Source organism: Chelonia mydas, chromosome 13 (genome assembly GCF_015237465.2).
Source record: "Chelonia mydas isolate rCheMyd1 chromosome 13, rCheMyd1.pri.v2, whole genome shotgun sequence".
In the NCBI taxonomy this organism is placed as follows: Eukaryota; Metazoa; Chordata; order Testudines; family Cheloniidae; genus Chelonia; species Chelonia mydas.
Genome location: NC_051253.2, coordinates 26,559,914 through 26,587,675, shown reverse-complemented (window position 1 = coordinate 26,587,675; position 27,762 = coordinate 26,559,914). Strand labels below are relative to the sequence as shown.

The 27,762-nt window shown below is 40.9% G+C and overlaps 1 protein-coding gene across 1 annotated transcript; it reads right to left on the bottom strand.

The window, feature by feature from the left end:
* Positions 1 to 34: 34 nt before the first annotated feature.
* On the bottom strand, positions 35 to 26,688 carry EIF2S2 (eukaryotic translation initiation factor 2 subunit beta). The gene is made up of 9 exons (XM_007057154.4): positions 26,354 to 26,688; positions 12,319 to 12,499; positions 10,378 to 10,481; positions 9,539 to 9,674; positions 9,062 to 9,162; positions 6,469 to 6,617; positions 4,718 to 4,774; positions 3,076 to 3,161; positions 35 to 2,024 (listed from the first exon to the last, which is right to left on the bottom strand). Exons 1-9 carry the CDS (start codon positions 26,366 to 26,368, stop codon positions 1,849 to 1,851), a joined length of 1,005 nt encoding a protein of 334 aa, XP_007057216.3. The 5' UTR covers positions 26,369 to 26,688; the 3' UTR covers positions 35 to 1,848.
* Positions 26,689 to 27,762: the final 1,074 nt, after the last annotated feature.

The window sequence follows — 27,762 nt, the reverse complement described above, 5'->3', positions numbered from 1 at the left end:
ATTTGTTAAAGAAAACAAGACTACAATACAAGTCTTATGTTACACAAGAGGCACTGATCCTGGTTTTATTCACTTAAAGACACATCCAACATTGGTTACAGCTCACTCTTCAAATTCAAAATGCTTTTAAGAAACGAGCTATAAAACCTTGACTTTAACTGCACTGTATTGTCAAGTAGTTTTCAAATAGCAAATAAAAATGGTTTACCAGCAAAACTGGATTGTATATTAGTATATATACACAAATAAAGATTAAAAAACTCAGAACAGAAACCCTTCAATTTCAGCCTTAAAATGAGTCAGTAATATGGTCATCCAGACTTCATTCACTAGGTGCATAGATACTATGGTTACATGCAGGGAAGCCATTCAACTCCCATCAAGCCACCAACCTGCTGCCGAATTACTCCCTAGACTGGCACTACACTTCAATTTTAGAGATCAGTTATTCAAATAGAAACCACATTTTTTAAGTGACAGTACTATAATGGAAAGCATGTCCTCCTATTCCCAGCTAGTGTTTAAACAGTTTTAACTAGATTCCTAGACAAGAAAGCTGAAGAGACAGCCGCATTTACTGCATGTACCAGACATTAAGATATGAGTGTACAGATGTGTGTAGGACCTACACTAAGTTCAGTGGGGTTTTTTTTGTTTTGTTTTTCTTTAAGTGTCAGAATTCTCTTTTCTAAAATGACGTTCTGCTAGTGGAGAAAGGTGCATGTTTTACACTACACAGCTTTTGTATATTAAATCTGGAACCCAAAATACCTGCTAGTGTCACATTTTAACTCAAGTTACTATTTTTACATTTCCATTGTACTGGAGCTAGTTTGCAATAAAAAGTTACTGATATCCTTTTCATTTTTGCTTCATTTAACTTGATTAGTTATTTAAAGTGGTGCAAAGCACAGAGCTAAGCAAGAAGGGATAGATAAATTCACGTAGCAGAATCTGTAAATTTAGTACAGTGACACTGAACGTTTACAATGGTTTACCAACTCACTAGGTGTACGTTCAGGACCAACATGGTATCCAGGGCTGATCTTCTGAACTACCTAAGGGTTATGTTTTCTCCTTAATAAACTGTACCAAACTGTTCAGCTGCATTGATAAAGTGTCCTTAATAGCTGTTATGAACACAAACATTAAGGGAAGCGGACACTGAACAGCTTATCACTTCATAAGCTAGTTTTCATAGTAGCAAAGGATGAAAGTACAGGAGCAGTGAGGGAAAGTAACCAGGAATCCTTACATGTATTAGAAAAAGAACAGTTTTCACATGGACTATTATAGCCATTGGGAATCAGCCAGCATCCCTTTTGTATAACAACTAGTTCATCTGTTCTAGCTATAGGCTCCCTAAAAAGGAGCTTGCTAGATGAAAAAAACACACTCCGAAGTGTGTGCTTAAGTCTTATCCTGCTCTTTGCACATAATTCATTAACATAGTCTGCATGTAGTCATAGTAAAATTGTGTTCATGGCAATTGTCAGATACAACTTAAGAGAAAAACTGGAGGAAAAATTCAAATGAAAGACAGTCACTGTTATAATAACTTTAATTTATCTTGCATTTTACAGAAGTCTATGAATGGATTAAAAAGCACCTCCTTTCCCATCACGTTTCTCTGACAGTTGGTAAAATATATTCAACGAGCAAATGTATGTGAACAGCTTGAGGATCTGCATCTTGCAAGGATTTCACAGGCCAACCAATCAAAAGCCAAATATCTTGGTATCTTTTACAATCTTGTTTTTAATACAATGGTAAATCCACTCCGATTGTAAACCTGTCCAGTCACATCTCCCCTGAACACTTTGCAAAAATCCAGTGTCAGTTAGCAATCTAGTTAGCTTTGGCACGGAGCTGTGCTCTCTTGCCTGTGACAGCCTGGAAACCAGTTTTGATGCTGGCAACGGAGCAGCGAGAATGGCAGGTCTCACATTGCAAGAAATATAATCTGGTGTCCTTCTGTAGGATTGTGTCTGGTGACCGACACGTATGACAGGTAACATACTCCTCTGGAGAAAAGAAATTAAGTTGTAATTGAAAGGTACTGCATTAAGACATCACTGGAAGAGGCATCAATTCACTAGTAAATGCTACTTCAATCTTTTTTTAAAAACATGACTACTATACCAAACTTTTGCAGTTAAGGAGTGTCACAGAAGTTAAATGTGGTTAGTACATGGACTTCAAAAGCAGAGCCAAGCTACTGATTATTATTAGTTCCTGGGCTAACAACGTGTACGTTTTACCTGCCTTGAGCACTGACACCAATGCTATAAAAAGTGGATTCTAACCAAAATATTTTACTATCTGCAGATGCCTTCCCTCCTGAGGCAGCATTTCCAGATCTCAACACCTCGTTAGGAAAGTAGTGCTTTAAAAAAGTCAGATCTGCATAGAAAGGAATGACAACTATAGAGCTAGAGGAGATGATCTCATGAAGCTTCCTCTGAACAGTAGTACACACATTTTATTGGTAAAACGATTAATGTGTACAACATACATTATTCAGAGGTCACTGTTACAGTACCCTCCATCAGCCCTTTGCCATGGCAAGGAAGTAAAGTCACAGACTGGCAGGAAGCAATGCTACAATATTATCACTAGCTTTCTCGCCATGTTTTCAGTCCACAGATAGAGCTGAACTAATGCCTCCCTCCAGTCCACTTATTTATTGCTATCAGGACCAAGTAATCTATAATTACTCCATTATAACACAGTGAGAAGTCATGTATTCTTTAGTATCTCCAGCTGTGTAGGTTTATCCTGACCAGAACTGGGCTGGGATGATCCGTTTCTTTATACCAGTGACCTAGTTTAAAATAAAGACAGCCTTCTCATGTACAACTTGAAAATAGGTATCAAAATGTATCATAAAAAGAGATATGAATCAATGTAGGTGTAACGATTACTTCCATGTAAATGACACTGTACTGAATTTTACTGGTCATAAGAAACTGACTAAACTTTAAATGTACAAGACTGAGTAAGGATAAAAGGAATTTTCTAAAGATAACGGAGATGCTAGGAAGAGAAACTTATAGAAGAGGGAATTGTACTTACTGATGTATCTTCTCAAAACATTTTCTATCTGTTTTTGTTGGAATCGTCCTTTGATTACAAGTTGGTTGTTACCGTCTATTGAGCCGCTAATTTAAAAGAAAAATGAATTCAGTAATGTGCAAATCAGAACAACATATCAAGTTGTAAAGAAGGGACAACAAGATCTGAAACATGCAATAAGGTCAATTGATGCACTGTTGGGCACAAAGCTGCTTAATAAAAGCAATCTAATCAGCAAGATTTAATCTGCGCAAAAGAAACTGCTGAAAAATTTCACTAATGGTCAGGAATTCAAAGTACAACTTCATCTGAGCATAAATCCTCAATGCAATAATTATTGTGAATAAGACAGCTTAATTGGCACACCGCACGAATCCAGAAAATACTTAAGCTCTTCAATGGTATGGTGAACGTGGTACTTTTGCTGATCTGACAAACAACTTCCTCTGAACCGTGCTGTGGTGGCTGCTATTACAACAAACCATTTTTCTAGCCATGCTGATGCAAGCGAGAAAGAATGTTAGCAGTGATCTTTCAAACCAAGTTTTACAAGCTTTTGTGTAAGATTAGTTTGAGGAGAAGGGAGCTCAATCCCTGAACTAACAGGCATTAAAAATTAGTCACGCATTTTGTGACTAGGCTATTCAGTTCTCTGTATATCTGCAGATAATAGCATGTAAGTCTACCCATGCTTGTCGTTTGTAGACAGCTAGTGACTATTGTGCAATCTGAAAACAGGTAATACAAAATCCATCCATAAAGTGTTCTTTTATACAGTGATAGATGGTTTATGAACTATCCTGTTAGTTACAACTCCTCCCTGACCTACCAGACCAACTTAACCACACACGGCATAGAGCAGCATCTCTCAAATGTGGCCACCAGCCATGGGGCTTCGAGCTCCATTCCCTGGCTGCGTGGTGATGGGCTCTGGCCCCAAGCTCATCCCCCCCATTACCTCTGCCCCCCACTGCCTCCCCCAGTGCCCTATTACCCCTGACCTCTGCTGCCTCTGTACCTACCTCCCCAACCAAGACTTAATTTGTCCCCAGGCTCACTGGGGCTGAGTAAGTCTGTTGTGAAAAGTGATGTCTGTATGTTTGTTAATATTACTTTTCACAGCACACTTAGTAGCTAGCAAGTCTAAAAAAAAGCAACAGAAACAATAAGAAAAATGACAAGAACGTTGAAAGCACCTCATTTGTGTTTCTATTCTGTTTAGGTCCAATAAAGGATAGAGACAACTGCATACTATTATTATTGAGTCTGTACCAAAAAAAAAAAACCCCAAAAAAACCCCACCCACCTTACATAGATAGATTACAATGATTTGGACATGTACCTATGCATATTTGTTTTTCCTAACGTTAATTAAGTATTTTAGGAAAAACTGTCAGAGCAGCCACCAGCAAGAGGTGGTGGCTGCACTCTGAGGCCACCAAAAAATTTGTTGCGAGAACCCCTGGCACAGAGGCTCTTGAAGGGAAAGGAGAGTTACCATGTTGCATCTCCACTCTCACCATTAGAGGGAAGAAAGCATGCTCAAATATGTACATCAGGACCGCTAAACTTGGCATACTTGGATAAGAAAAAGGAGTGGGGAGGAGGAAGGCACTCAAAAGCATAAGTACAAGCTACTTACCTTGTACCCAATTCAGCCAACAAAAATGCCAGGAGATGTTTTGGCTGACGATGCAATCTAAAAATAAAAGTAAAGTTATTTTTAACCTCCACCTTTCAGAAGAACTTGATATTTAAGAATCACAATAGATAAGAACTTCTCAGAATGGCAAGCCTGTAAAAGGTGTTGGCACAAATAGGGCTCTGATTTTATCTCTGGAATAGCAAGAATTATAGACCAGTCAGCCTAACTTCAATACCTGGAAAGATACTGTAACAAATTATTAAACAATCAATTCGTAAGCACCAACAGAGTTATAGGGAATTGCCAGCATGGATCTGTCAAGAATGAATTATGCCAAACCAACCTAATTTCCCTTTTTGACAGCGTTACTGGCCTAGTGGATAGGAAACAGCAGAAGTGCTATATTGTGATTTTAGTAAGGCTTTTGACACCCTCCCACATGACATTTTCATATATAAACTAGGGAAATGTGGTATAGATGAAGTTACTATAAGGTGGGTGCACAACTGCTTGAAAGACTGTATTAAAAAATAGTCATCCCTGGTTTGCTGTACAACTGGGAGAGCACATCTAGGGGTCAGTCCTGGGTCCTGTACTATTCAATCATTTCATTAATGACCTGGATAATGAAGTAAAGAGTATGCTTATAAAATTTATAAATGACACAAAGCTGGCAGAGGCTACAAGCATTTTGGAGGACAGGATTAGAATTAGGGATGTAAGAGTTTAACCGATTAACCAATAAGCTTGATACTTACTGGGTTTTGTTAATGGTTAAACTCCACCCAGGGTCCCTCCGGGCTGCCGGCCGGCATCCTGGCGTGCCCGGGGTCCCTCCGGGCTGCAGCTCCCCTCCTCCCCCCAAAAAAAGCTCTCCAGGTAAACATTCAACTGTGTAGCTGACAGAATTTTAATCGGTTACATGGTTACTGTTTGAAAATGTTATGTACATCCCATTCAAAATGGCCTGGACAAACTGGAGAACTGGTCTGAAATCAACAAAATGAAATTCAATGAAGACAAGTTCAAGTACTAGACTTAGAAAGGAAAAAATCAAATGCACAAAGCAAAAGGGGGAATAACTAGCTAAGCAGTGGTACTCCTCACACGGATCTGAGGAGTTTCGATTTGTGATCCACAATTTGTAAGAGTCAAGGTAAAGCAGTTGCAAAAGGCTCTGAGACGTATTAACAGGAGTGTTGTACAGTAGAACCTCAGAGTTACAAACACCTCAGGAATGGAGGTTATTCTTAACTCTGAAATGTTCATAAATCTGCCCAAAACATTATGGTTGTTTTTTCAAAAGTTTACAAATGATTATTGCTTTAAAACAGCTTTGAAACTTTACTATGCAGAATAAAAATGCTGCTTTCCCCTTTTTTAAATAATTTTCATTTAACAGAGTACTATATTTTCTTTTTTTTTTTTTTTTTGTCTCTGATGCTGATTGTGTACTTCTGGTTCCAAACGAGGTATGTGGTTGACTAATCAGTTTGTAACTCTGGTGTTCGTAACTCTGAGGCTTTACTGTATATAAAACACAGAAGGTAACTGTCCCACTCTGCTTGGCACTGGTGAGGCCTCAACTGGTGTATTGTGTCCAATTCTGTCATTTACAATTTTTAGTGATTAATGGTTTAATATAGCTTTTTGCAAGTCCATGCAGTTAGATAACTATGCAGTTAGTGGAAGGCTACAGTATTTCCTGCCCTGAGCCCCCAAGAGATCTTAAAAGCTGCCAAACTTACAGTTTACAGATATCTGTAAAGTTGACAAATGACGTTTTCTTGGTTCCTACTCTTACAACCTGTGGAGGTTTCATGACGAATTTTCTTTTTTCTCCAGCTACCATGTCCGGATTCTTTTCCCGCATTATGTTAAATACTCGATTCAGCAACTGCAGGAACAGACATGTTTACATCAATATGTGTACCTTTAACAATTTATCCTGCCATCCACAAAACGTTTTATATTGCTGTATTTTATGTCTAGAGATGTTCATAATTTTCCCACTACCATGGAACTAAGTGGTATAGCATTTAAGATCATATTTCTGCCAGACTGAACTTCTAACAATGTACTTTTTTCCCCAGCATACTTTCAACTACATGTTTAAAACACCACAGACACCCCCGCCACTAAATTCATCCATTACAATTTTACATTCAACACGCACTTTGTCCAAAACATGGGAACAGCCATAAGTACCATTAGGGCTCCCCAATATGCTATGACCTCTTCATGGGTCATCTTGAGGAAGAATTTCTGGAGAAATGCACCACGAAACCAATGATATACCTGAGATACTTCAATGATATTTGCATCCTCTGGACAAGTGACCCTAAAGTCCCTCTGATTTCCACTGCAACTTCAAAAAGCACCACCCATCCATTCAACTCTCTCTAGCACACTCCAATACTTGCATCAACTTCCTGGACAGCACGATCATCTTCAGACAACCCAGATCGCCACACCTACCTTCACAGATCCAGTAACCACCCCCAGCACACCAAGAAATCTGTTCTCCACAGTCAGGCATTCGGATACACTCCACCACAGAAGTAGATTACATCATGGAACAGACCACCCAAACACCCAAAGAGAACCTGCTGCAATATGGAAATAAAAACCCCTCCATCCACCCATCCCTAGTTGTCACCTACCATCCTACACTGGATCCTATACAGGGTATTAAACAGTTACAACCCATAATCAACCAAATCCTGAAAGAAATCTTTCCTAAACCACTCGTCTGGCCTTCAAATAACCGTCTCTCCTCCCTCCCAACTTCTCCACGCTCATCAGAAGTAAGCTCCCCATAGACAAGGATACACCAACTAAAAGTGGCACCAGACCCTGCCAGAACAACAGATGCAAAACCTGTAGCTATATCTCCACTGATAAGATGATCAACACTTCCCACAAACACACCTTTTAAGATCCACAGGTCCTACACAAAGCAATCACTCTCTGGCCTCTCAGTCCTCATCTTTACAATACCTTCAAAAGACAAGCCTGGGAGCTTAAATTCATAACTTCGATAGATACTGAAAATCATGGACTGAATAGATACTGGATTTATGGCTTATTATAACAATCTGTAACCAACACACTCCTTCCCCCAAGTTTTTCCCATCCTCCTATGACTGGAGGGGTGTAAACTGGCCACTTCCCCCAAATGGTCCCTGGAAATGTATGTTAACTACTTATACTCAAAACAATCTGTATTTAGCTGTGACACTCCCAGTACATTTCCCAGATCTAAAGAAAAGCTCTGCATAAGCTCGTAAGCTTGTTTCTCTCATCAACAGAAGTTGGTCCAAAGAAGGTATTACCTCACCCACATTGTCTCTCTAATATCCTGGAACCAACATGCCCGCAACATTGCATATAAAAAGCCCTCTGACACTTAGTTTTTGCACTTTGTTTCCCAAAATGACTTATCTTCCACTATCATGGGAAATGATTCAGAGTAACAGCCGTGTTAGTCTGTATTCGCAAAAAGAAAAGGAGTACTTGTGGCACCTTAGAGACTAACCAATTTATTTGAGCATAAGCTTTCATGAGCTTATGCTCAAATAAATTGGTTAGTCTCTAAGGTGCCACAAGTACTCCTTTTCTTTTATCATGGGAAACACATTTTTAATAATGGGCTCTTCAATCTAGCAAACAAAGGTATAACACAATCCAATAGCTGGAAGTTGAAAATGGAGTAATTCAGACTGGAAATAATGTATAAATTTTGAGAGAAAAAGTAATTAACCACTGGAATAGTTTATCAAGGTCATGATAGAGTCACCATCACTGACAATTTTTAAATCAAGATCAGATGTTTTTCTAGAAGATCGGCTCTAGGAATTATTTTGGGGAAATTCTATGGCCCGTGTTATACAATAGGTCAGACTAGATGATCACAATGTTACCTTCTGGCTTTGGAATCTATGAATCTTGGTCTAAAACTTGCTCTTAGCATGCATAATACAAATTTTTTTAAATGATTATTGACCTTTCTTGAGGGAAACATTTACACTTTATAAATTAGTTAAAGCAGCACACAAGCTTTTTCACACGTGGGCACAAATCCCATAATTTGATCCACACAAATCCTAATGAAGTCAGTGGTGGAGCACAGGGGTCTTCCCAGATGGATCTGATTATAGGATCGGGTTCTTGTTTTATATTTTTAAAGCAATTTTATGTTTCTAGTTATTTTTGTTAATGTTTCCAGAAATCTTTGATCAGATATACCTAAGGATTAAGTTAGAAACAGAATACATGGACATTAATTAGCATTCATATAGCTGGATTTGGGAAATATTTGGAAAGCATTTTTAACTTTACCTCATCATACGTGTAGTCCCTTTCTGAACCTGCCCATGCAGGTCCAGTATGAAAGCTAAAAGAAATTCCATCATCTTTTTTGCTGTCTTCATCCTCCAGAGCTGTGAACAAGGAAAGTTGTTTGAGATTCACGAAGCACAAGTTGTTAAAAAAGGTGGACTTCTTGGACACAGTGCTAATGCTTGTTTCTAGCAGCACGTACAAGAAAATTCCCAAGAACTGTGTGTTGTGAGCCGAAGTTTTCCTCCACACATTTACGGAGATGACCAGGATATAAACAAGGACCATATGGCTCCACTACTGAGATATTATTTTGCTGCTAAACCTTATAATGGAAAATCCCAAAACAAGGAGATGGCATTTTAACTAAAAAACTGCCTATTTAGGCAATAAGTATACTTTATTTGCAAGATTACCCACTTTCAACAGCAGCACAAGCAAGGACTTAAACTCTTGGTAAGTTGGTTATACTTTTACCTTCATCCTTTTCCAATATTTCTTCTTCATCTGGAAACTTCACATTTTTCTTCTTTTTCTTTTTGTTGCCAAGCATGATATCAAGGTCATCCTCTGGTTCCACCGGTTCTTGCACATCACCTTCAATTTTTAAATCCTACAAAAAGAAAAAAAAAATTCAGCCAGAACATAAGAAAGTGACACCCAACATAGCATGCTGGAAGTGAGACAGAATATCCTTAGCAATTCTTAAATATGACAGATTTAAGTTTGAAGGAGTGATCTAGGTTATGCTAAAGGCAGGTACCCGACTTTCCCTTGCTAGTTACACTATTGAGATGGAATTTGGGGCCATTTTAAATGCACAACTTTGCATGCACAGCTGGGGTGCATCTTCTGGTGCACATGTGCAAATCAGCGTTTGTGGATATAAAAGTCTAGCCTTTATTTTTTTAAGAATAGGGTTTATTTTATTCCCTTGGAATGCTGAACAGTTTAGCTAACATGGGGTCATGTGACCAACTATGGCCATTCCCTACTGCAGCTGATTAGTAGTTTTTGAACTATTGACCAGTACAGGGGGGGGGTGTGGGTGTGTGTGTGTGTGTCCCAAAGTGTACATAAAGGGAACACAGTCCCAAAGTGTACATAAAGGGAACACTGTATATCATTTAATATTGATCCATTGGCTAATTAAGATGACAGACTGCCAAGGAATTCCTGAACTGTCAATCTTAAAAGAATGGAAGAGTGAGATGCAGGCACAGGACAAGGACACAGGTGGATGAGGAAAGGGGGAATTTTCAGTAAGCCCAACTGGATTTAATTATACAAACTAGGTCATATCTTTATAAATTGACCTTTACACCCTCTTCTGCTTCATCTATATCAAACATCTTTTTTGTTTTCTTCTTCTTTTTCTTTTGGTTGAAGAAGTTTAGGTCATCCAGGTCATCTGATGCATCTAAAAAACCAGAAAGTTGAAAAGACCAGGCTTAGTAACCATGTTACCAGTGTAGAAACTAAGGGTATGTCTACATTGCAATGCAAGCCCAAGCTTGAGCGCGGATTCAAGCCTAACCTCCCCACACATCTACACTACAGTTGCACTAACTCAGGGCTTGGACCCATGGTTCCAGGACCCTGTAGGGCCGGAAGGTCTGAGCTTGAGTTTTAAGTTAAGCCAGGACCCAGAGTACGAGCCCTATTGTTTTGCAGTTTAGACACAGTTGGACATGACTCAGGTCCCAGAAGTCAGCTGGAAGTATCCCACCATTTCATGGGACAATTTCCTTAGTCCTCTCTATCCCAACAATCTGCAATCCAGTCCTGAAAACGGAAACCACCACCCCGCCCCACCTTTGCCAATGGCAGCAACTTAAGTCAGTGTTAACTCATTATCTTCTGATCTCCAATCTGCAAGCACACTATCAGAGAGCCTCCTGGGTTTGTAATGGAGAGCAAAGTGATCAAGCTGCTTCCTGGTAACATTCAGGGCAGGCAGTACACATTTCCCCCCCCCCCACAGTGCACCACAGTCCTAGGGCTAGAGCAGCCACATGGGGGTGGGGGTGGGAGAAAGGAGAAGAAAAGGGAGGGAGGTGTGTACTAGGGACTCTGGGATATGGTTACTTTGACTCAGGTCTGCGCACTGCAGTGTGGATGCCAGAGCCCTAGGTTTGAGCACCTGTTAGAAAAAAAAGTCTTAACATAGGGTTAAAATAAAATGGGGATGCTCAAGCCCATGGTTCCCTAACATGGGTCAGCTGACTCAAGTCCCACTAACCCTGCGCTTAAATTGCAGTATAGACATACCCTAAGTATTCTGGTTCAGATACGAATTCTAAAAAACATACCTGTGAAAGACTTAAAGGGACACCTACTCACTAGGATAAACTAGTCAAGTTAAAAAAAAAAAATAGCTAGTTTAGTAGTTACAAATGCTACACATGCCACAGAATACCCCTTGACAATATTTGCGGCATACAGTCATGTTTTCCTATTTATTTTAAATATTTTTTCATCATCCCTGTTGCTGTTCTTCACACAAGGGGAAACTGACCACAGAAAGGAAAGTTTGTGCTTTTGATAGAGAAGCTTGACTTCACAAAAAAAATGTGGAAAAGAGATAAAACTGCCTTTTCAATCATCTTAGGTGTTAAAAGTAACAGGTTAATTTTACATACAAATGTGATTTTAAGTTAGTAATGTCCCTTCAGTTTACTTCATGTTATCAGATCATCTCAATATGGCTAACTTCAGTTAAAGTGAGTCAAATACAACTGCAAGTTATTTCTTGCAAGATCTTGAATAGTACAATATTAGATTAACTGGCTATTGTCATCAACCAGGGCACCAAGAAAAACTTGTCTTGCAATGGTTTTGAGTATTTCCCATTCTAATTTTTACGGTTACTCTGGAATTATTGCAACTGCTTTCCAGCTCTACATTAAATTGGCTCAGAATACAAAGCACTAGAACTATAATAGAGCACACCACAAGAATTTTGGCAGTTTATAGAGCACCTCAATTTTGTTCATGACAAAGACTTCAGTTGCAGTGGAGAAAGCAGAGTTCTTGTAAATTAAGACACCATTTTGCTTATAGGAGTACAGCAGACAAGCTCAAGAAAGAGAAAGAAGAAATCACACTTTTACATATTTGTGTTACAGCAGTACCTAGAAGCCCAATCAGAACCAAGGCCTCACTGTGGTCAGCTGTCTTCATACATAGCCCTTGCCCTGAAGACACACAGATGGAAGATGTGTTTTGAAACTGCCAACTGAAATGTTTCACTATACCTTTCTTCCTACTGTCCTCTTCATCAGCTTCTATATCTTTGTCCTCTGTTGGTTCTGGTTCCACTTCTTTTGTTTCTGACAACTGTGTCTCTTCTGCTTGTGTCTCTCCTCCTTCTTCATCAAGCATGAAGGGCTTCTTCTTTTTCTTCTTCTTCTTGCTCATAGTGGGATCAAAAATCATCTGTAAAAGTCAAGTGTCCATTAGCAACCTTATTTACCATCATTTAATTTGTTACAGTAGCACCAGCAGACTTTATGCAGGTTACTCTGAAAGAGGCTATTGTATAGTACTCTTTTCAGCTAACTCAGCAGTCCTTAAACTTTGGTCCCAAGTGGGAGTTTGTCTAGACTATAATTTATGGTTCTGTTTTAACTTGAGTTAGCTGACAACTAGTCCAAGTTAACATGACTGCAAGTGCTTGTTTAGAAGCACGATGAATGTTTGTCCCAGGACACATCTCTAAAGGAACCTTTTATTCTAGTACTAAGGCTCTTTGGTTTTGTCCACACGTAGTGAAATTTTTCAAACGTTTTCAGCCACTTTAAAATCAGTTGAGCCAGGGTGGATTGAGTTAAATGAGGATTTAAATCACACACGTGGAAAGCCTTAAACAGATTTTGATTAACTTTTCCATAGTACAGTGAATTATCATTGGCTGATATAGCCTCTAAATATGTAGATTTATAACTAAATGAAGCCTTTACACTATATTTGGTACATCTTTTTGCTACCTAGTGACGAGGTACATGATGGGGTCTCCTGGAGTCAGAGACTGGGTCCCAATGCCTCTGATGTCTTTGCCAGTCTCTTGCACCCAGTAGCACAGCCCCTATATCCCCCACAGACCAATCCCTTAATATGGCGCATGACCTATTTTGCCATATTTCTGGAGCTTGACCTCAAAAGTCAGAATCAGGAGAACATCTCTCTTTATATAGAAAAGCAACCTTTAACTCAAAGTTTTTAATAGAGGCTCATGGATTCAGCATACTTATTTTTTATTTAAACATTTTGTGATTGTAAGTAGTTTAGGCCTTAACATATTTTGTATTAAATTCCAATTTCATTTTGAACAGGTTTATTTTTAAAAAGAAAAACTTATAATTTTAAACAAAATAAAAAATCTGGATTTAAATAAAAAAAATCTATTTTTATCAACCCTGAGTTCAGCTGAACAGGTATTAGAGTCGGGAGCCTTAGGGTAGATTGGTCTCCAGCTGCATTTCTATTTTCAGCACTTTATCAGTTTGTTCCATGTACAAAAAGATGATGTCAACCTAGAATATTTATATGACCTCAATCAATCAGTACTGGGGCATCTGATGCTCTTTGGCGTATTTATCCTAACACCACCCTTGTGAGACAGTAAAGGATTATCATTTTCATTTTACAAATGGGGAACTGAGGCTCAAAGAAACTATGTGGTTTGCTCAAGATCACACAAGAAGTCGGGGGCTGAAGAGGAAACTAAATCTGGCCCCGCACATTCCAGACTAGCGCCCTCAATACTGAGCCACTCCCTCCTCAGGTCCTATGCTACCAGCACTCCCAGCTACCTTCGAGACACCACTGACTTCCTGAGGAAACTACAATCCATCAGTGATCTTCCTGATAACACCATCCTGGCCACTATGGATGTAGAAGCCCTCTACACCAACATTCCACACAAAGATGGACTACAAGCCGTCAAGAACACTATCCCCGATAATGTCACGGCTAACCTGGTGGCTGAACTTTGTCCTTACCCATAACTATTTTACATTTGGGGACAATATATACCTTCAGATCAGCGGCACTGCTATGGGTACCCGCATGGCCCCACAGTATGCCAACATTTTTATGGCTGACTTAGAACTACGCTTCCTCAGCTCTCGTCCCCTAATGCCCCTACTCTACTTGCGCTGTATTGATGACATCTTCATCATCTGGACCCATGGAAAAGAAGCCCTTGAGGAATTCCAGCATGATTTCAACAATTTCCATCCCACCATCAACCTCAGCCTGGTCCAGTCCACACAAGAGATCCACTTCCTGGACACTACAGTGCTAATAAACGATGGTCACATAAACACCACCCTATACCGGAAACCTACTGACCGCTATTCCTACCTACATGCCTCCAGCTTTCACCCTGACCACACCACACGATCCATTGTCTACAGCCACGCTCTGCGATACAACCGCATTTGCTCCAACCCCTCAGACAGAGACAAACACCTACAAGATCTCTATCGAGCATTCTTACAACTACAATACCCACCTGCAGAAGTGAAGAAACAGATTGATAGAGCCAGAAGAGTTCCCAGAAGTCACCTACTACAGGACAGGTCTAACAAAGAAAATAACAGAACGCCACTACCCGTCATCTTCAGCCCCCAACTAAAACCCCTCCAACGCATTATTAAGGATCTACAACCTATCCTGAAGGATGACCAAACACTCTCACAAATCTTGGGAGACAGGCCAGTCCTTGCCTACAGACAGCCCCCCAACCTGAAGCAAATACTCACCAGCAACCACATACCACACAACAAAACCACTAACCCAGGAACCTATCCTTGCAACAAAGCCTGTTGCCAACTGTGCCCACATATCTATTCAGGGGACACAATCACAGGGCCTAATAACATCAGCCACACTATCAGAGGCTCGTTCACCTGCACATCCACCAATGTGATATATGCCATCATATGCTAGCAATGCCCCTCTGCCATGTACATTGGTCAAACTGGACAGTCTCTACGTAAAAGAATAAATGGACACAAGTCAGATGTCAAGAATTATAACATTCATAAACCAGTCGGAGAACACTTCAATCTCTCTGGTCACGCGATTACAGACATGAAAGTTGCGATATTACAACAAAAAAACTTCAAATCCAGACTCCAGCGAGAGACTGTTGAATTGGAATTCATTTGCAAATTGGATACAATTAACTTAGGCTTGAATAGAATTGGGAGTGGCTAAGTCATTATGCAAGGTAACCTATTTCCCCTTGTTTTTTCCTACCCCACCTCCCCCTCCTCAGATGTTCTTGTTAAACCCTGGATTTGTGCTGGAAATGGCCCACCTTGATTATCATACACATTGTAAGGAGAGTGATCACTTTAGATAAGCTATTACCAGCAGGAGAGTGGAGTGGGGGGGAGGTATTTTTTCATGCTTTGTGTATAAAAAGATCTTCATCGGATGCATACTGTGGAAAGTGTAGAAGTGAGCTGTAGCTCACAAAAGCTTATGCTCAAATAAATTGGTTAGTCTCTAAGGTGCCACAAGTACTCCTTTTCTCCTTCCACTCCAGCATCTGAGGAACATGAGTATTTGATATAACCACACAGTTTGTTTCTTTTAGAAAGCTGTTAAATTTCTATCATACCTTAATATTTTGCCTCTCAGTTTAGTCCTGACCAGGGTAGATTTGATTTAAACCATGATTTAAATCACTAGTCAGGAAGACTCAATTTAATCATGGTTTTCTACATAAAAGTGCATTCTTGTTGGTTGTTATAACCTTAATACATACTCTTCACAACTCAAAGATTTTTTAGAAGGTACACACTATACATTTTTAAGTGATTTATTTCGAAAGCTTTTCAGATTAGTTTTACAGCTATATCAGAAAATGAATGATTGTTTGGTTATTTCATTTACCAAAGGTAATTCAAGCAGATATTTATGAAGTCACTGGGAGATGAACTATCATTAATATTTGGAGGATTTTCTTGCCATGCTGTATTAGGAGGAGAACATCACCAGACAGACAGTTAAATTGTTTTATTTAACTAAAAACAACAACATTATGTATTCTGGATTTTTTTCTTCAACAGCAAACATACAATATTTTAACAAAACAAGCACATGAATTTTTGAATTTAAACAATCAAGTTTTTTAAAATCAGGTTTGTTTTTGTTAAAACTGTTTTTAACTAAAATAGTTAAATGAAATATTTAAAAAAACCCATACAAAAATCAAATCAACTATGTCAGCCAGGTCAACATAAGAAACTTAAAATATTGGCTTCTGCAGCTAACTCAGTCATCTTCACCTTCATTTTCTTATTTGTTCATAATCTGGAAAAGAAAAACAAGCTTTCCGGCTTTTTCAGGTCCCAAACGATTTCTCAATTTGGAATGAATTAGTCCAAAGGAAGAAAATATTCTTTCTACACCAGCAGAAGCAGCTGCTGCTGTTAAAAGTGAGATCATCACTTCAACAGTCTCTGAATCCAAGTACTTAAGTGACAACTTTCACCAGTTCACTGGTGTGACTTTCTTTAAAACATCACAAGCAAACATATTTCTTGAATGGTTCTCATTCCCAAACTGGGTCTTTTTTAAGGCCTGCTGCCATTTCAGGTTTTCCCTTCTAGTGAGAGAATGGTATGGTAGATCTCAAATCAATGAAGGCTACACTCAGAAAGACCTCAAAACTTCTGGAATATCCTACTCAAACAGTTTCACTTTTGTTTCTACTGCCTCTCCCTCCCTTCTCACATTTATCTCCAGACTTCTTCTTCTTGTCCAGATCTATTCCATCACCACCAATCTTCTATTCATTAAACTTTTTGAAACTTTGCACTTTTAGAGAGAGGTGAGGGACTGACTTTGTGTACACAAATTTGCAGACGGATTATAGGGTTGAGGTCTTGTTTTTTTCTCACCTCTATACATTAATTTATTTTAAAACATTTTTGCTGTTAACAAGCATGTTATTTCTGGAGGCACAAATCCACAGTTTGAGAACGGTGAAAAACAAGCATCTCTGATGGTATCTTCTAGACCAGTGGTCTCCAAAGTGGGGTGCACAAGACCATCCGTGGGGGTGCGTGGCAGGAGGAGTGCCGCCGGCGGCAGCTCGGCTCTCCCTGCTCCGTCTTCGGTGGCACGCCGGCAGCAGCTTTTTTTTTTTTTTTCTTCCCCAGAGCTAGCCCTGGGGGTGCGCAAGTCAAGAAGTTTGGAGACCACTGTTCTAGACGGATCACCAAGTCCCTCCGGGTAAATAGAAAGATTAACCTAAATAATCTACACAGAAGCCCCTGGAACCCCTTAAAATTGAGTCTCTAATCCATGAACAGTTGGAAATCATTTAGAAAACTTTTCTTAAATATTACATGAATATATTGTCTCATACTATAGAATCTACAATCCCTATTCCATGATGAGATATTTGAGCTATAAAGCATCTTAATTAGATAGTTTTCCGCAAAAAGCATCGTATCAAAAAAATCTGATTTAAGTAAAAAAATCCTCTCCCACCCTTTTTTTTAAATCATTGATTTTTATCCACCCTGCTCCTGACATTATAGACCTATTTGGTCTGGCAGTCATTTTGTTCCACATGGGTATCTACCCTATTATTAAAAAGAAAAGGAGTACTTGTGGCACCTTAGAGACTAACCAGTTTATTTGAGCATGAGCTTTCGTGAGCTACAGCTCACTTCATCGGATGCTATAGTCTCTAAGGTGCCACAAGTACTCCTTTTCTTTTTACGAATACAGACTAACACGGCTGTTACTCTGAAACGTACCCTATTATTGGTTTCAGGGTAGCAGCCGTGTTAGTCTGTATTTGTAAAAAGGAAAGGAGGACTTGTGGCACCTTAGAGATTAACAAATTTATTTGAGCATAAGCTTTCGTAAGCTACAGCTCACTGCTCTAAAGTGCCACAAGTACTCCTTTCCTTTTTACCCTATTAAATGTGACAGCATCACATTCAGGTTGAGGCCACTGATGCAACAACCCAGCAGGACAGAGTTCATTCACAGCCTTGCCCTAGTAAGTAGCACTGTCAGAACCACTAGCATGTTATGTTAGTGACTTTTGTTGCCTTGTAAGTTAGTTATCCAGCAGATCTTATGCAGGCCATTTCACAGAGCACTGTGCTAAGCTACTGAAGTGAGAAAGACTTCACATGTTGGCTATAATCTGAAGTATAAGCAATATACAGATACCACATGTGCGCTGCAGGTACATGAGACTGAGGACTGAAGTTCTCAAACTATAAGCTTTTTAAGTGTTTCTGTATAAGTGGCTAATAAATTCTGTGCTTGAATGTCTTTTACAAGATGTCTGCACATTCCAATCCCTTGTAAACTGTACTCCTCCTCTAGTAATATTATTAAGCAATACACACTTGTGAATCATTCTCTCTGCCTTGAAGTGCACAATCATTTGGAATCAACTTTGAAAGTTACAAAAAACTTAACTTAACTCGCGATTAATTCAAAAACATTAACTGTGATTAAAAAAAAATTTATTGCAATTAATCGCACTGTTAAATTTCAATTGGTGTTCTATTGTTTATTAAATATTTTGGATGTTTTTCTACATTTTCAAATGTATTGATTTCTATTACAACACAGAATACAAGATGTACAGTGATCACTTTATATTATTTTTATTACAAATATTAGCACTGTAAAAATGATAACCAAAAGAAATAGTATTTTTCAATTCACCTCGTACAAGTACTGTAGTGCAATCTCTTTACCATGAAAGTATAACTTACAAATGTAGATTTCTTTTTGTTACATAACTGCACTCAAAAACAAAACAATGTAAAACTTTAGAGCCTGCAAGTCCACTCAGTCCTACTTCTTGCTCAGCCAATTGCTAAGACAAACAAGTTTGTTTACATTTATGGGAGATACTACTTATTTATAATGTCACCTGAAAGTGAGAACAGGCGTTCGCATGGCACTTTTGTAGCCTGAGTTGCAAGGTATTTACGTGCCATATTTGCTAAATATTCACATGCCCCCTCATGCTTTGGCCACCATCCCAGAGGACATGCTTCCACGCTGATGATGCTCGTTAAAAGAATGCGTTAATTAAATTTGTGACTCAACTCCTTGGGGGAGAATTGTACGTCTCCTCTTCTGTTTTACCCACTTTCTGCCATATATTTCATGTTATAGCAGTATCGGATGATGACATACCACACATTCGTTTTAAGAACACTTTCACAGCAGATTTGACAAAACGCAAAGAAGTTACCAACGTGTGATTTCTAAGGACAGATACAGCACTCGACCCAAGGTCGAAGAATCTGAAGTGCCTTCCAAAACCTGAGAGGGACAAAGTGTGGAGAATGCTTTCAGATGTCTTAAAAGAGCAACACTCCGATGTGGAAACTACAGAACCTGAACCACCAAAAAAGAAAATCAACCTTCTGCTGGTGGCATCTGACACAGATGATGAAAATGAAATTGAGTCAGTCCACTTTGCTTTGGATCATTATCAAGCAGAATCCGTCATCTGCATGGACGCATATATTCTGGAATGGCGGCTGAAGCATGAAGGGACATATGAATCTTTAGCGCATCTGGCACGTAAATATCTTGCGATGCTGGCTACAACAGTGCCATGCAAGCGCCTGTTCTCGCTTTCAGGTGACATTGTAAACAAGACATGGGCAGCGTTATCTCCTGCAAGTTGTAACCAAACTTATTTGTCTGAGCAATTGACTGAAGTAGAACTGAGTGGACTTATATGTTCTAAAGTTTTACATGGTTTTATTTTTGAAAGCAGTTTTTTTTGTACATAATTCTACATTTGTAAGTTCAACTTTCATTATAAAGAGACTGCATTACAGTACTTGTATTAGATTAATTGAAATATACTATTTCTTTCATTTTTTACAGTGCAAATATTTGTAATCAAAAATAGGTGAGCACTGCACACTTTGTATTCTGTGTTGTAACTGAAATCAATATATTTGATAATGTAGAAAACATCCAAAAATATTTAAATGATATTCTATTATTAATAGTGCGATTAATAGAGATTAACTTTTTTAATTGCTTGACAGCCCTACTTATGACTCATTTTAATGAGGATATGTTGTAAGACACCAGAAGTAAACCTTTGTAACTTCTCACATAAATACAGGGCCAAACTCAGTCCTGTTCTGTTCCATAGTTTGTTTTGCCTGGCCAGAAATTCCCCACATCTCCCTACCTGGGGATTCCTATAATTTGGGAGATTCTGCAGTAGGCATCAAGCTGCTATAGGCAGCTCTTAGGACACCACTCTTTCAGCCAATTGTTCAGGTGAAGCATCATGGCAGCGAAAGTCATGCACAGCCAAGCACACTGCACTCTGGCTGCCTCCAGGTGGGAAAGCATCCTTTGGGGGATCTGTAAAGGAAATCCTCCAGGATTTCTTCTAAGACACAGATTTGTTTATGTGAATAAGGGGAAGCCCAATCGTGTACTATGACTTTTACTATCAAATACAAGTTAGGCTACAGAGTCACCCATTCAGAGGCATTTCCCAAGTAACTAAGAGCTCTGTCAAACCCTATACAAAAAGTCAGCTTATTGGATTTTGATCACTAATGTCTTGTTTGCACTAAAACTTCCCAGCTGTAATTCAGCAAGCTCCACCAGTGGTACCAACGGTGGAAAATGTACTGTAGATTTAGACATTTGTCACCAAAAGTTTGCTTATGTAGATCCAGCCTAAGAGGCTTAAATGGATTGCAATGGAGTTTGTCATTTAAAAAGGAGACAGCTGCATCTCCCTTCTGTAAAGCACTCGAACACTAGAGATATGTACAATAAAAAAATTTATTGGGAAGACTCATGGCATCATACAAGGTTTCAAATTCTGCTGGGAAATGCTGCTGCTAAAGAGGCACCTGGGAAGCTCACAAGTCAAAATGGAATGAGAAAGGCAGGAAGCTTAAGATTTCTGTCCAGAATAAAAACATAACGCTAAATTTGTGGGCAGGAAAGGTATGGTTATAATCTGTAGGTAGATTTGACCACAAACAAAATTCAGAAGTAGCCTGAATCATTGGGGGGGGGGGTAGGGATAGCTCAGTGGTTTGAGCATTGGCCTGCTAAATACAGGGTTGTGAGTTCAATCCTTGGGGGGGCCATTTGGGATCTGGGGCAAAAATTGGGGACTGGTCCTGCTTTGAGCAGGGGGTTGAACTAGATGACCTCCTTTCCAACCCTGATATTCTATGATTCTATGTGCGGATATCCGAAGGTGGGGAAATGATACCCCACACGCAGAAATACACTAGCCCTATGCCTGAACAGTTACATATCTGTTGTTGCATTTAAATTTAATCTATTACATGCATTAAAGGAGTGTAAAAACTAATCTAAGTGAAACCAGTGCAATTTCCTGTTTAGACAAAGCCTAAGCTGTCACCCTGATTGCTTGGCTATCTGTGCTGCCATCTTTCTTCCCAAGCAAAGTCCCCTGCATTTAAACTTCCTATTGAATACACATTTTTAAAAGTACCTCAATCTTTTCTCTCTTCGCCTCCCCCCCAGGCTTCACTGCACTTTTTTTCTTTCATATTTTCTTTATGATGCATCTTTTCCTGTATTGTTTGCAGTATAGTTATTATTTGTATCACCTAAGAGCTCCAATCAGGGATTGCAATAGGAAGCATGCAAACACTTACTAAATAAGCATATAGAGCTTCCTTGTTTCCTGCTCTCTCCCACCATTTTTATATTTAAATAGTAGTAGCACCTAGAGACCTCATTAGAAACGGTCAACTTCCAAAACTTGTTTACCAAGGCATGCGACTACAAGCTACCAAGGCATGCGACTACAATCACAGGGATGCCAAAAGATTACATGGCATGATAAGATTTCCAGTGAGGGATCTAACTAAATATCCAGCCAGACCACACTAAGGATCTAGCCAGAGATTTATCCAAGTGGCACTCGATCTGCAAGTAGGCAACATCCTATTTGAATTTGCCATGATGATGAGTACCTAAAGATCTTAACCAGGCTGGTCCCATTGTGCGAGGCACTGTACAAACAAAAAGTAACCGTCCCTGTCCCACAGAGCTTACAACCTAAAAGCCACTTACATCATTCTTTCCCTATGCTGCTCTACGTACCACCTCCTCTATAATTTTCTGCCCCATTTCTCCTCCCATTTTCCCCCAAAGGCTACGTCTACACTACCGTGTAAATTGTCCTAATAATGTAGCTGGAGTCGACACAGCTTAGGTCGATTTACTGCTGTGTTTACACTGCACTGGGTCGACGGGAGACACTCTCCCCTCGACTTACCTTACTCTTCCCCATTCATGGTGGAGTACTGGGATAAACTGGAGAGCGATCTGCAGTCGATTTAGTGGGTCTTCACTAGACCTGCTAAATCAATCATCAGTGCATCAAACCACCAGTAGCTTGGACATAGCCAAAGTCTCTCAACAACATTAATCCATCCTAATTCAGACCCTCTCTCTCCCCTGTTCAATCCCACATATATCGACTCCCCCTACAACCCCCTCCCCAAAAATTCAGAGTCCTCATAGCCGGAGAAAACTAAATCTACTTAGAGACAATAGGAAAAAGTGAGGGTCCCACTGTCCAAAGGCAACACTCAGGTAAGAAGACAATGCAACTCCCAAATTGCAGGGAATGCAGAACATACTGAGATTCTTATGACAGTGCTGTCACTGGATCCCATGCCATCTGGCTAATAAATACGAAGACCACCCTCTGCCACACACTATTGTTCCTTCCTCCCAACTAAGAGCCTCTCAGCACCGCAAGAATGGGCTAGTCCCTATGATTTCATTATATGCTGGCTGATTCAACTGGGGCTTACTTATCCCCTAGTTTTAGTTGGGTTTGTGTCTCTGACTGCTTTAAAAAAAATGAAGGTTAAGCTACTATTGATTGGAGTGTGAACAACCCACATTGCAACCTGTTTCCAGGTCAAGGCTAGCTTCCTACCCAAAATACTCCAGAATTTACTGGCTTCTAACTGCTGCAAGCAGGGGCCAAATGACCACTGAAGACCATGAGCTACACCAGGGGCTAACTCCAAGTGTACGCAAGACCTAAGCTCACTAACTGGAAGTTAGATGCACTTTTTCAGTTTGTATTTTAGGCCTTTAACATCACTCTGATGTGTTTAGCCAGTTTCATTGTTTCAAATATCAAGGTTTGAAAATTCTAGCTGCCTATATCATGTAGGAAATTTTCATAAGCGAGTAGCATCACATTTGCAGAGCCTAAACTATCTAGTCCTTGGGGCTCCAAAGAGAATCTTCCAGATGCAGAATTGACAAGTGGCCACATCCATTTGGCAGCCCTGTCACACCTGCTTGCATAATTTGGGGAGGGGGAAGCAGGGGAATCTCAAGTTTTGACTTGTGGGAAGGTGCACTGGGATGGAAGCCAGGAGGTAATGAGTTTTGGTCTTGCCTCTTCCACTGAGTGCTGTTAATATTTCTGTGTGGTTCACAACCCTTGTTACTGACCAAGGCCTAACTCCCTTAGTCTGGGAGATAGTCATCTTGTTTGTAAAATGAAGGGAACCAGTTGCCTGAGAGGAGCATCACAAGGTAACCTCAAGCACAGCTGGGAATAGAACCCAGGTCGCCAATATGACAAAATTAAGTCTTATCCACTCTGCCTTTTAGAATCAATGTACCAAATAATATGCTTAAACTAGCCTGGCTGTAACCACAGCTCTACCTAGTAGACCACAAAAAGAAAAAGGAGTACTTGTGGCACCTTAGAGACTAACAAATTTATTTTAGCATAAGCTTTCGTGAGCTCACTTCATCGGATGCAAGCTTATGCTCAAATAAATTTGTTAGTCTCTAAGGTGCCACAAGTACTCCTTTTCTTTTTGCGAATACAGATTAACACTGCTGCTACTCTGATACTAGATCACAGTTTTCTCCCAAAGCCAGGAGTAAGACCCAGGAATCGTGATGCTAAACATCCCACTGCTGTCTCACAAATAGTTGTGACCCTCTGACAAAGAAAGGAAGCTTCATTCTTGAAGGTATGTCAGTAGTTCTTATTTGGGTACTGGATGACCCAGAGCATTATCAAAGAATTGTAGAGCCAGTCACCAGTTTGAATCCAGCCCAGCTCAGGCATTAAAAATTGTTCCCATCCAGTGTATATGTGATACCCTCATACTCATTTCATATTGAGGTCCTCTCCTATCACAAATTTCCACCATGGTTTACACTAAGTGACAGGTTGACAGAGGCCAGAACTGCATCCATGATGGAGATGAACTGTCCATGTTAGCCCTAGCAAAGTAGCGTGCATGAAACTTGCCCTGCTGCTGCCCTATAGATGAAGGTGACTCCCTTCATCAGAGATCAAATAGTTCTGTACCTTTCATCAACACGATTTTAAAGTTATTTATGTAACACTGTAAATAAGCAAATTAAGTCATTACTGACATAGTGTTACACAAAGCTGCATGAAACTTGGGGTCTAGGTAGATGTGACAAGTGTAAACTAGTGTAATGTCTGCCTAGGACAGTTTTAGTGCCTGTACTGTAGCTTAAAGCTTTTGCAAGCTGCAACAAAGTGAAAACTCCTGAGTTGCAAGTCTGTTTACACTTGTGCTATTCAGAATTCTGTGGGGAACACTGAAACTGACAAAGCTAGCAGCAGAGGCAAGCCCTGGAGCAGTTCACAAGGGAGGAGAACTCAACTGAAACTAGGGGATATGTTTGGTAGCAACTGAAAAAGTACATCTAACTTCCAGTTAGTGAGCTTAAGTCTCGTCTACACTTGGAATTAGCCCCTATTTGAACCACTGGTGTAGCTCATGGTCTTCAGTGGTCATTTGGCCCCTGCTTGCATCAGTTAGAAGCCAGTTAATTCTGGAGTATTTGGAGTGAGAAGCTAGCCTTGACCTGGAAACAGGGGTTGCAATGTATGTGGTTCACCCTCCAATTAACAGTAGCTTAAACTTCATTTTTTTAAAGAAGTTAAAGAGACACAAACTGAGTTGCACACATACATCCTCCCAGCATGGATAGTGATACCAGTATAAAGGTGCCTTATATCAGTATAGTTTATTCCCATACAGGAATGGGAATAAGCCATATCAGTTAAACGCATCTTTATACCATGATATCTATGTCCACACAAGGAATTGAACTGGTGTAATGATACTGGCAAAAAAAACTCACACCCGTACACAAAATAATTATACTAGTACAAACACTGTGTGTAGACCAGGCCTAAACAGGTGTTCTTTAAGTATTAAAAAGGAGAAACATTAAGGTGCTATTGACTAGAGGAAAGCACCCCTCCCCATTCCACCCACACCACTGCAACTCCTCTGCAAATAAAGACTTCCTTCCCTCCCAGAAAAAAAAAAACAGCAAAAACACTACAAAAACACTGAGTATTATTTCCCGTTATTAACTGATGCAAGCAGGAGCAACACCACATTGTTCGAGGCTCTAGTTTTCATCAATCAACAGTCAAGAAATACTGTTGGTTTTTAGCAAGTGAAACCAACTTTGTCTGGCCCATATCAAAACAATGTAGCCATTCTCCCCCGCTCCCCCAGATATAATCACTATTACTAATGTTATAAAGCTCACCCACTGACAAACTGCTGGGGTGGGAGGGAAGCAGCACTTGGCACCAGAGCAAACACCTTTGTCAATTGCTGCATGGTATCCAACGAACGGGTCATATCTCATCTACAAAGACTAGTAGCCAGCCAGGGTCTGGAGTCCAGTTTTTAAAATTCCTTCCCCCCCCCTTTTTTTCTGGAAAAGGAAACTATTTCTCTTTAGTATCTCAGAGATCCAGACAACAAACCCCCTTTCCCGAGAGGGATACTCCCTCGCCCAGGCAGGCTCCCACCCACCCCTCCTGGGCAGGCCTGAAGCCTCCATTCCCAGCAGAGGCCCTAGCCCACCGTGCAGCGCCGAGGGCCGTCCGCACAGGAAGACAAGCGCAGTCCCCGCCACAATCCCCCCTCCCCCGAGCAGGGGAGGCCAAGCCCCCTCCCACCGGCGGAGCGGCCGGCACCACCCCGCCAGGCCCCGCTCCCACACGCCCAGCAGGGACCGGGGGAAGAAATACAAGCCCCGCTCCGGCTCCCTCACAACCCCGGGACAAGCCCCGCGCGGAGCAACCCGCGCCCAGCCCCTCCCTGCTCCGGCCCAGGCCTCGGGCCCGGCTCCCCACATGGCGGCGGCGCAGGCCTCAGGCCCAGCTCCAGCTCCCCACATGGCGGCGGCGCAGGCCTGAGGCTGGGAGCCCCTCACCTCGTCTCCCGACATGGCTGAGGGCCGGGCTCGCACAGCGCGCGCTACGGAGACGGAGAAGGGTCAGTCGCCGAAGCCGGTCACTACGACGCCGCTCACGGAGCCAGTCCGTCGCCTCCCGAAAGTGCTGCAGCCACCGTGCTCAGCTCTCTTGCATCAGCGACCGTGCAGAGCCGCCGAGCCCCGGATATACGCAAGCGCAGCAGGCACCCCAGCCCGGCCGCAAGGGTTCTCGGGAGCTGTAGTTCTCATGGTGCGCGTGCGCCCGGGACTCGGCGGTCGCGTGTGGGTGACTCATCGCAGCGCTGGGCCGGTGACGGGGCCAGGCAAGGTGGGAGGGGGAGTGTCTGTGACCCCTGGCTGGGGAACAGGCTCTGGGCAGCCCCTGCAAAGGTGAGGCCGCCGGGCGCCCCGGCACAGCTGGGGTAGCGGCGGCTGGGGAGGCCGGGGGGGTCCCCGCACAGTTGGGGCTGCGGTGGGGGAGAGGCTCCTGGGCGCCCCGGCAGAGATGGGGCAGTAGGGGGGCGGGGTGATGGTGGCAGACTCGGTGCCAGCTCTTGCTGAGGCCCCTAGGCCTCAGCTGAGCACTGACAAATGCAGAGCTGGCGACCTGTGTGTTAGTGTTGCTAAAATAGGTATTAGATTTATACAAATGTTGAATCTTTAACCTCTGTGAAATGCCTGTAAATTGCTGTATGCGTTAATCTCACTTATAATATCAGTAGCCCATGTTATAAAGTAGCATTTAAGTGTTTGCTCTGTAACTGTAAAAGTGTTTGTTCTGCAACTGTAAACCACCAGTCAGGAGAAAAGCATTACCGAATGTGAAATACCAGACAAACTATTATAGACCATTGGAGGACAAAAGACTTGGTTGATTACTCCCCACACACCTGTGAAAAGAAGACATGCGGAAAGGAGACTACCCCCACAGCTCAAACTCATGGAACAAGGAAATAAAAATCCCTGATAAGAAAAAACTATCTTTATGCTACTTGGATCTGAGGGGAAATGATTACTAAGCAAAAGCAACAGATTCTCTGTGATTTGTCTGGGTATCCCTAAAAGACAGATAGAGCTTTCTTATTGCAGAAGTTTCTACCATCTCTTGGAATCTGAGACTGTAACTCATTTGTGTGCATATGCTTACTTGCTTTAACCTTGTAAATAACTCTCACTTCTTTTTCTTAGTTAATAAATCTGTAGTTAGTTTATTATAGGGTTGGCTACAAGCACTGTTTTTGGTGTAAGATCTTAAGTGCCATTGACCTGGGGTAAGTGTCTGGTCCTTTGGGACTGGGGGTAATCTGAATATTGTTAAGTTTCAGAGTAGCAGTCGTGTTAGTTTGTATCCGCAAAAAGAACAGGAGTACTTGTGGCACCTTAGAGACTAACAAATTTATTAGAGA